Source organism: Propithecus coquereli, unplaced genomic scaffold, assembly GCF_000956105.1.
Source record: "Propithecus coquereli isolate 6110/MARCELLA unplaced genomic scaffold, Pcoq_1.0 Scaffold329, whole genome shotgun sequence".
In the NCBI taxonomy this organism is placed as follows: domain Eukaryota; kingdom Metazoa; phylum Chordata; class Mammalia; order Primates; family Indriidae; genus Propithecus; species Propithecus coquereli.
In genome coordinates this window covers 2,100,407-2,111,136 of record NW_012148941.1, presented here as the reverse complement: position 1 = coordinate 2,111,136, position 10,730 = coordinate 2,100,407, and the positions used below count along the sequence as shown (strand labels likewise).

Genomic DNA, 10,730 nt, shown 5'->3' with positions numbered 1-10,730 from the left:
AGGTACAACGAACATTATTCCTGTGATGGGCACACTAAAAGCTCCCATTTAAGCCTTATACAACGTATCCATGTAACAGAGACATTTGTACTTCATTAATATTTTCAAATTAAAAAAAATTTTTAAATGTGATCTAGGTAAATAAGAAATACATTCGGAAAGATCGACAATATTTTTTGGAAAAATAAAAAGAATTAAAATGCCCTGCTATTCTTTTAAGGTTTAGGTAAAATAAATGTGGGAAAAGGTATGTTGAATTAAAAATCATTCATGTACTTGTTTATTAAATTTCTACATAATTCAAAATGAGTGCTAAATGTAATTTCTAAATATGCTATAAGGTTTTAAACAAAATCTTCAGTAACTATCAAAATGTTATTAGTCCCTTACAAACTCACCAATGCCATGGCAAAAAGCAGTAGCCTCAGAAGCACAGCAAGAATGCTATTGGTTTTCATCCTGGGTGTTTATGAAAACTTACCCTTTTTGGCCACCTGATTTTTTTAGGTTCTGGCCCTATGGGCCCTGCTTTGTATGGACTGATTGTCAATGACGACTATTAGTCATTTATTTCCATTGAGCACACAGTTGAATGATTGAAGCTATTAACTCTGAACCCGTCTTTTTGCACTTTGTACCTTCCCCATGCTTGTCATGGGCTATGGAGGTGACAAAGCAGGAACATTTTGATGTCTTTTTAACAGCTCTTCTAATTTCGTGAAAGATCATCTTTTAGCTTTATGTACCTTGCTAATTAATATCCCTATTCCAGAGAGTGTAACATATTCTAAACATGTTATATTCAGAAGAAATGAATTTTTGTTTGAAGATTATGGAATTCAAATTATGAAAATCAAAATATAATTTCATTACCCTATTAAGTTTCTAAAAAACATTTTTATAGTCATTATTAATTCACTTGATATTTTTAAGTGATTTTTCCTTTTTTCCACTTAATAATAAGAAAACCTATCATTCAGAAACATCACTAAATGATTATTTCTTCATTTCTATGTATATTACTTAAAGTAACCCTTTAGAAGAAAAATACATAATTTTTTTCTTAACCAGGACCACATTTAGAAGATGTTTCTATGTAATCAAAAGCTTATTAAAAAGCAATTTAATTAAAAAACACTCTTTAGATGAATAGTTGGACCACCGAGTCATTTGACACCAACCTTTGGTGACATAGTCTTCTAATCTAACGAGTAATAGATATTTCATATGCACACACATATGTAGTTTAGTATTCCCTTCCTTAAACAAAGAGCAGGAAGCCAGACCTCAGCTGTTCACCTTTGATGTATAAATGAAATCCTAAGAACATATAACAAACAAAAAGCTTGTCATTCTCCCAAGTACATTCTGAACCTGTCTGCCTAGCAGAGCGTACCGGTTATGTTAATCGGAACCACATCAGCCTGGACTGTTTGGGCCTGCTGTCGCATCTTCTCTTCTGGGGTTGGCAGTGGAAGTGACTTGGTCCAGTTCGTCTGAGTATTAAGGTCAGAGAAGTCACTTGAGGTTGGTGTTTTAGGTCTCCTGATGGAAATAAATCTTTCTTCTTCTGATGAGGAGAAAGAACACTGCAGAGAAAAAAGAGGTAGCAGCCACAACATATAAATAGCTGGCAGAAACATTCAAAAAAACATTTCTTATTTTTAAAAAATTAGATTGATTTAATGGAAGCTGAAAAAAAAAAAAAAAGCTGGACCCATATAGGAACAGAAGCGATGGTTTGCTCCTCCTCTAGGACATGACCCATAATATATGTGATTCGCACTGGCCTTACTCTGAAAATGTGAGGACAGCAAAAGGTTTTGCTGACCCGCAAGATCTTCGAAGTTCTTCCTGTTTTTCCTCTATGTACTGTGGTCAGAAAGCTTATGGATTTAGTTTAACATTAGAAACCTAGAGAAACATCATGGCTGTGGCCATCAGTTTCCCTTTTTACTAAAATTTAGTTCTGCTCAAAGTAATTTCTAGCCTCAATCTTATTAATATTTCCTTTAGGCTCTGATTCAAAGGCCATTTCAAAAATGATGGAGCTATTATTGTTCAACTATCTGTGCTCTTCTGAAACCATTTATGTGGGAAAAAATTCAGTGTGAAATTGTTAAGTTATAAGAAGCTGACTAAAGCTCTGCTCTGAGCCTTAGCAGAATTTCATGAAAACATTTCTACCAGTGTCTGTTTTGATACAGATTAACATCCTGACCGAAGAGCTCTTCTTCAAGAGCTCTTGAAGAAGCTTTCTTCCTAAAACACCTTAACACACTGACTGCCACACTAGAAAAAAAATGTTTTTCCTTGGGACCACGGTGTTTTATTACGAAAATAGAATAAAAACTTTGAAAACAAAACGATCCTTTCTAATTTAATGAAAAATTTGTCATTTTTTATTGTTTTCTATGCATGAGTTATATGCAACTTGAAAAATAGTTCTTGCAGCTCCTAAGGTGTGTGAGTTACAAATGCTTCACCAGGCCCTGGGCCCCAAAACCAGCGTGAGTTAAATACAACCCACATGGCAGTTAATGTGCTAAAAAAGTATAAACAAGAAAGTTATGCTGGCAAGCATTTTATGATGGACTTCACCTGGCTCCGTGGCAATTGGTTCCGTGACAAGGAAGCTCCAAGAATTCAAAATAGATGCAATGTGCTTAAGAGCAACAACAAAAAAGGATAATTGACTTTTGCAGGGAAATGATAGTTTATAATATACAATAAGGATATAAGAACCGCTCTTCAAGGCTAAAGCATTTAAACTACCACTTATGAAAATAAGGCTTTTAGAAAGAATTTTACTGAAGTCAGTGAACCTTCCCAAAAGGAAAACCTTTTGGGTGCAACTAGCACCCAGATCAATACAACATCTCAAACACCCCCAAACCAGGATAACTGCCATCTGGGCTTCTAACACCACTGCTGTGTTTTGTCTGTATTTGAACCTTCTATTCATATAAAGGGAATTACAATGTTTTCTTTTGCTATGTGTTTCTTTCATTTAACATTATATTTGTGAGGATTTATCTATCTTTACAACTCATGGTTTGATGTCTTTCTATATTCAATGCAAGTTTCTCAGAGGACACAGGTAACAAATACAGAAATGCATTGGTTGGAAATCTCAAACAGGAACACTGCCATCATTGTTTATTGCCACTGAATTCATCTTGCTGCAAAATATTTGTAATCATTCTACAACTACTAGAGCTCCCCAAATCTGAAAAAGACTACATAAGAGCCAATGAAAATAGTCTGGTGTTGGGCCTAGGGCCCTAGACTAAGAATCCAAATCTGAGTGTGTTTCTAAACCTTGATGTTTTCTTTGCTGTAACATGGGCTATATTGCCTACCTTCTGCATCCACAGAGTTATTCTTAGGACCTAATGAGCTGCTAAATGTGGAAGTGTCCATGACTGTTAAATATCATGGATATGAAGGTGGTGCTCATATGACTTTAAAAAAGCAAAAGCATAAATTGACAAGTATCCATTTTCTTCTTCCATTGCAAGGACAGTAACAATAATAAAGACACTATGGAAATAAAAATGTAAAATAAATCATAACTAGATACCTCAACATATTCACTTTATGTTCTTTTTTTTTCTTTTTAAGAGATGGGGTCTCGTTCTTGCTCAGGCTGGTCTCGAGCTCCTGAGCTCAAGCAATCCTCCTGCCTCAATCTCCCAGAGTGCTAGGATTACAGGTATGAGCCACCACACCTGGCCCATATTTTATGTTCTTAATACATAAAATATATAAAATGATCATTTGGTTTCTTTTCCACCTAAGCAAAATTGATATGTTTGTAATTAAGTTGATGAATATACTCCATTTATAGACTGAGCATATGTTACTGATGTCTTATGATACTAAATTGTACTACATCCACTCATATTTGATCTAATCCTGGTTAAAATGGTTACAACTCACACAGATCCTTGAAAGACACTCAAAGGAATTTTTGAGTCAACAGTAGCAGCTAAGCTGTACTGATGTAAATCAATTATTTCCAGCCTTTTTGCGGTTAACACTTGTTAAGTTTGATTTATAACAGATATTTTCTACCCTTAAGGTACACATACAAATATACTTACGTAAATTACAATTAGTTTTATTTAAGAATTTCATGGCAGTTTGTGTAAAGGTCACATGGCTCAGTTTGAATCTTTTTAAAAAATATTTAATTAGCATGTTGATACATTTTAAAAATTTTTATCATTTTATTTTTTTAGAAACAAGGTCACAGGCTAGAATGAAGTGGCCCATCATAGCTCACTGCAACCTCGAACTCCTAGGCTCAAGTGATCCTTCAGCCTCTGCCTCCTGAGTAGCTAGGACAATAGGCACGTGGCACCACACCCAGCTAATTTCTTATTTTTAAAATTTTGGTAGAGACAGGGTCCCGATATGTTGTCCAGGCTAGTCTCGAACTCCTGGCCTCAAACGATCCTCCAACCTTGGCCTCCCAAAGTGCTGAGATTATAGGTGTGATCCACGCTGGGCTTGAATCTCAATCTAGTAAATTAGAAGATTACTCCGATTTCCTGATACATATACATAGATGTAAATTTTCAGGCAACCTTGAATTACAGTATAAATTTTGAAGGCAGTAAGGAACAAATCCTAACCAAAAAGATTTAAAAGAAAGACAAGTAAAGCTTTCAGGCTGATGGAGAACAGCTGTCTACCTCCTGTAGCGAGGGCTCCCCTTTCCATGTGACGTCCGCCAAGGGAGCAGAGTGCAGCTCCGATCTACTGTGTGTAAGCGTCTCAACGGTGCTCACCAGCCCCACTAACCTACTTCTCTTTTAGTTGACTGACAGTGTCAGAATCGATCACTCTCCCGATGAAACAGCATTCCCTGGAGGCTGGGTTACCATGGGATGATCACTAGGGATGGCTCCAGTATGACAACTGACAGAGAATCCATTTCATAAAGTGCTCCCTTCCCTTGCAAGAAAATTTCCCAGACAAGCAGGGCACCGATGAAGCTGTATGCAAATGGGACTGTTCATAGTACCACAATCTATTAATAAATACTAAAGAAAAATAAAACACCGGGAGGGATGACTCTCAGAATGATTATGACTGCAGTTCCTCCCAGTGTTTATAAACACAGCAGGAGCACAGGGAAAACCTCCTGCATCTCGATGGCAGAATATGGCATAAGGACTCCATTAAGATGGATAAGGTAAAGCTCTGCATTATTACATTAGCCTCTGAACTGATGTCCGTGCTTCTGCCTTATGGACCACACTCCCCGACTCCCCTTCCAACAGTCTATGCTCAACACAGCAGCCAAAGGCATCCTTTTAAAATATAAGTCAGACAATGTTGCTTCTCTGCTCAAACACTCCAAAGTTCGTACTATGATCTACAAGACCCTACAAGATCTACCAAGTGGCCCACTATTCTCTGATGGCATTTCCTACTATTCTAGCCCTTACTTATTCTACTCCAGCCACACCATCCTCCATGGTGTACTTTGTACATTCCACGCATGTTCCTACCTCAGGGCCTTTGCACGTGCCATTCCCACCACCTGAAATGCTCTTCCTTTAGACATCCACACAGGCAGCACCTTCTTTTTCTTTAGGTATTCACTCAAAAGTCCCCTTTTTTTTGAGTCTTACCTGTTCACCCTATTCAATTTCAGCTTCTTTCCAATATTTTATATCCCCCTTCCCTGCTTTCTTTTTCCTCTTTAGTACACATAAATAGTATACGTATATATTTTTTATGTATCTTGCATGTCTCTCCCATGAGAATGTAAGTTCCTTGAGGCTTTAAATCAGAATTACATACAAAACTATTCCACAATTTTAGCTTAAAGAGGGTCACTGTTTAGTAACTGATTGCTATACGCCCTGTCCTGGGTTGCAGGCTTTTACAGAAATTGTTATCTCATTTAATCTTCACAGTGTTCATCTTGTTAAATAAATAAGGAAATGGAGACTCAGAGAGTAAATTAACTTTACTTTTGGAAAGTTCACAAGTGGGCAGCTGGGATTAGCAGCCAGATCTGCTCCCAAAGTCTTTGCCGTGAAACAGTGTAAAATAACAACTTGGCAATATTTATGATAAAGTATTAGTCTAAAATAAAATCTCTGGTCTAAAAATAAAATCTCCTTTAATATCTGTAAATAAGAACAACATCTTTTGAAAATCCATAAAAGCCAGTAGTGTGGTATAGTAGATGGAGTAAGAACACAGTGGCATCCCGGCCCTGTCATTCACTAGCGGTACATTTTGATCAACTTAATCTCCCTGTGTAGAGAAAAGAATGACCCATGTAGCACTGAAATGCTTCATGTTAATGGAATCCCTTAATATAGAGTGACTTACTTTTAAAAAATATATATTAAGTTTAAAATTGCCTTGTTTTCAGAATTTAAGTGCAGTGTTCTGATCTGTCAATTGATCAATAATGTTCATCAATACCCCATACCCTGGTCCTAGAAGGGATGGAGAGACACAAATGAAACATGGGAAACCATAATTCCTTGTGTCAAATTGCTCAATTAGGAAGGGAGATCACCTGCAACACCCGCAGTTGCTTTGTGGCTTTTGGATGCTGTGAGATGTACATTTTAGAGACTACTAGGTCCTGCCTGGAAATTAGACAAGCTCCCACCAGCTGGGAAGTAGGGCTTGAAATGTGATCTCTTTCTCATATGAAATATGGTCTCTTTCTCAGAACAGCCAAGTGATATAAAAGTGGGCTTAACTACAAAACAACAGATTAGCCCCATCTTTTTTGTTTTAATTTGCTTTGTTTTTCTTAAAAAAAAAATAGAAAATTGAATTATAACCAGAGCTAAACTTAGCATTCATTTAGCAATTATTACAAAAAAATAGATGGAGAACAGATAAAACTACATAGAGCACTATTTAAGAAGACACCAACATACATTTCATTCCTTCTAGGAGGACACCTAGTCTTTGGTGTCTTTCCTCCGAGAATTAAATAAATCTCCCTTGTGTTGACTCTTGGATTTCAAGATTCTTAATAGTTCAGGAAAGATTTTAGAATTCCAGAGGTAAAAAAAAAAAAAAAATCCCTAATAGTTTTATAAGGTGCCAAAGCTTTGCAGTCTCTTTTGGCTATATGCTTCCTCTGCCTTCAGTATACTCAGACACAAGAGATTCTGACTTATTTCTGTTCTCTGTATGTTCCTTTCTCTTTCCGCCCTGGAGCCAACGACAACAGGAAAAGTGCGGATAGTGGAAATGAATCCACAGAAGCACGGTTCATGGCCCATCCAGCAACTCTATGCTGGTGAAGAGATGATTTCTACATCCACATTATTAAGTAACCTTAATTGTTCATTCTTTCCTATTCAGTCCTTCAGCAACAAACCTAGTCCCTTTATCAAGAGCTCTAAACTTTGTTATGCATGGAATTAAAATGAAAACATTTTGGATTTTAAGTGATTGCTCAAATTAATGAAAATAGTTAATTAGAACATAAAAATTTAAACTGATGAATTTCTTATTTTTAATCATCTTTTTTAGAATAACAAATTATATATACAAAATATGTAACATAATAATATTCAAGAACTCACTGCCCAACCCATGACCTAATATATTTCTAATAACCTGCATCTACTTCCGTGCTCTCCCAATCCTATCTTCCCACTTCCGCAGAGGTAACCACTAGCCTGAATTTTATGTTCATCATTTCTTTACTTCTTGTTATATGTGTGTATGTATAAATATGTCTAAATATATGTTTAGATTTGCTTTGACTTTTACAAAAATAGTATCGTTATCTTTGTAGTGTTTTTGACTTACCATTACCTTCCTAAGACATATCCAACATAGTTGTGTGAGCCTATAATTCATTCATTTTACTGGGGTATACATTCCACCCCCGCCTCCGTACCACATTTATTTATCGATTCTTTTATTGATGGACAATTAGGTTGTGAAAGATGTTCTTTGTATTATCTCAACAATTCAAAACTCCCCATAAGAGAGTGGTCAGGAGGAAAGGGCTGTAGTAAAGGCTCTCTTTCCCATATACTTAATACTGGAAGAAAAATATAGGCTTTGGAGTCATAGATCTGGATTTAAATCCTGGTTTTACTTTGGGGGGTGATGGATGTAATCACTATCTTGATTGTTGTGATGATCTCATGTGTATACATATGTCAAAACTTATAAGTTGCATACTTTAAATATGTATAGGTTATTTTACATACACTATACCTCAATAAAGGTGTTCTAAGAGAGAGAGAGAGATCCTGTTTCAGTATTTAAAAGCTATGTGATCTTAAGCAAGTGTCCTAATCTCTCCAAGATACAGTTTCTTCAACCGTGATATGGGCATCATCAAAGCTACCTCGCATGGTTGCAGTGAATATTGACTATATTCACACAGAGCTCTGAACACAGTCTCTGGCACCTGAGCCTTTCCATGTGCCAGGTGCTTGGCTCCAAGTTGGGAACACAGAGATCAACAAGATAGTGATGCTGTCTTCTCATCTAGAAGAGAAGGCAGACATGAATAGAGCCTCATTATAGTGTAGTGGGATGTGTACAGCAAGAGAAACTGGTGCACATCACCAGAGACACCCTACTGGTTTGCATGCATAACGCCTGGGAATGACAGACCCCAATTTTCTCATCCTTGCCTGCAATGGTACAGAGTAACCTGGTGCCATAACTGCAGAGCAGTGAGCACACAGAGCCAGCGCTGACTCCTTTGTGTCCTGAAATTATTCACACGGAGAGACCCAGTAACATATGAGTGCATATAGAGTCATCTTTTCTAGACTATAAGCTAGACTATAGGCCAGGGACTGTATCCGTATTCTGAGACCAAGCAGCACTTAAATGTTCTTTGGAAAAATAAAATGAGTGAATGAATGTCAGACAAACCAAAAATGGAATAAGAGGCATAATGGGAAGGAATTGGATCCTTTAGTAATCTTGCCCTTTTATTTATTTAACCAACATGGTACAAAGAAAAGAACTCCAAGAAGCCCTGCATTCATATCTTCCCTGATGCTTTCTAGCTATGTGATCTTGAGAAAGTAATTTCATATTTCTGAGCCTCTGTTTTTGGATCATTAAAATGATAGTAATAGCTATTACAATATCTACTTCATGTGGGTTCTTGTGGAAAACAAGATATAATTTGTGAAAAAGTTCTACGTTCTGAAGTGTTCCATGATTATTATCGAGTTTGCAACAGCATGACCACTGGTAGTTTGACATACAGATAACCTGTAATAGCCATGACGATCAGAATTTTTTAGTAGCTGCTGAAACTTCTCAAATTCATCGCTTCGGGCAGGAAATTCTATGTGGGTGGAATAAAAGACAGGATGAATGGGAGAGTGGCCAAATTTTCATAAAAACAGACATTGTCTATTGAGTCATTTTCTTTGAAGTCTGGTTTGAAAAACTAAGGCAGTTTAATAATACTCGTCATCATTTGAGCATATACTATGTGCCAAGCACTGTGCAAGAGGTTTCACAAACACTAATTTACTTCAGCTTCTCAACAGCTCTCCAAGGGAGGTAGGATAACTGTGTAATTTATTATCAAAACCAGAGCACCTTTGGGAGTGAATGGGGGTGCAATTAATAATTACACAGAATAGCAGCTGTCAACCAGGGCTCAACTGAGCAAACCAGACATGTGGCTGATATCCCTTTACAGTCGAGGAAAGTGAAGCTCCCAGAGGAAAGCAACTTAGCCAAGGCCATCCAGCTTCGGACAGGTGAAAAGCTGTCCCAAACCTGTGCTCTCCAGCGTCATGTTAAATAAGCCTCCTGTGTTTACAGTTACAGGACCAAGCCCACGGCCCTTGTCTTTTCTTCAAAGTCCTCTTTCGATTTAAGTATTTCCTATCAACAAGGCCTAAATCAGAACCCAAGATGCCAGTTCAAAGAATAACAGGAAATAGAGAGGAAAATTTTGGAGGTGAATTTTATACAAGAGATTGAGTAACTTGTGACTGACATCCTTTCTGCTGAGACAATGGGGCCTCTGTGAACATTTCCCAGATGTAGTGAGCATGCCATCAAATGTAACCCCCGACGATGGCAGTTAAAGAAATTCCCTATCAACTCACAGGAAGTATTTTGGCACCTATAACTGACCTCCCTTCATCTGCAAGAACCTCTTTGGTAGTACCTGGTATACACTGAAAACTGAAGGAAAAAAAAAGTCAAGACTAGAACAAAAAGCAGTAACTTACTCTTTGATTTTACAGTTGAATAAAAAGGTTATTTTTTGGAATTTCTAAATTCCTGGGCTGACAGCATTTTTCCATGTATCGTGTTTACTAGTTAGATGATATATACAAGACATATACAATTGGAAATACTTTAAACAATATTTTTTTTGCTATACTACATCACCACTTTGAACATCAAGGATGTATGTGGATATCATTAGCAAAAGACTTTCTTCAAACTATAAACACATTGTAGAGTACTACTTGGTAAGTGTTCTGCATTAGGATAATTAGAATAATTATCCTAGAACAATTAGCCAGAATAAATAACCAGAACAGATGTCCCCTAGGTTCTCTTTTCTAATTTATGTGTCCTTAACCTTTACCTTATTAGCAATTCTCATTTTAGGAAAATGTTTCTATCCTAAGCACATAGTGGATGTTTAATATTTGTTGAATGCAAATTAGATGCTTTTCACAGTAAATACTTCTTTTGATGTCAGATCATTTGTAGCCTACGCATTT

General features: G+C 36.8%; 1 protein-coding gene across 2 annotated transcripts in view; it reads right to left on the bottom strand.

Moving 5' to 3' along the window:
* The window catches only part of NHSL1 (NHS-like 1), a 132,574-nt gene that overhangs the window by 22,135 nt on the left and 99,709 nt on the right, over positions 1–10,730 (bottom strand). For both annotated transcript variants that reach the window (XM_012650493.1, XM_012650492.1), the window contains exon 4: positions 1,397–1,589. In XM_012650493.1, coding sequence (XP_012505947.1) covers positions 1,397–1,589 — 193 coding nt within the window. The remainder of the gene's footprint in view (positions 1–1,396; positions 1,590–10,730) is intronic.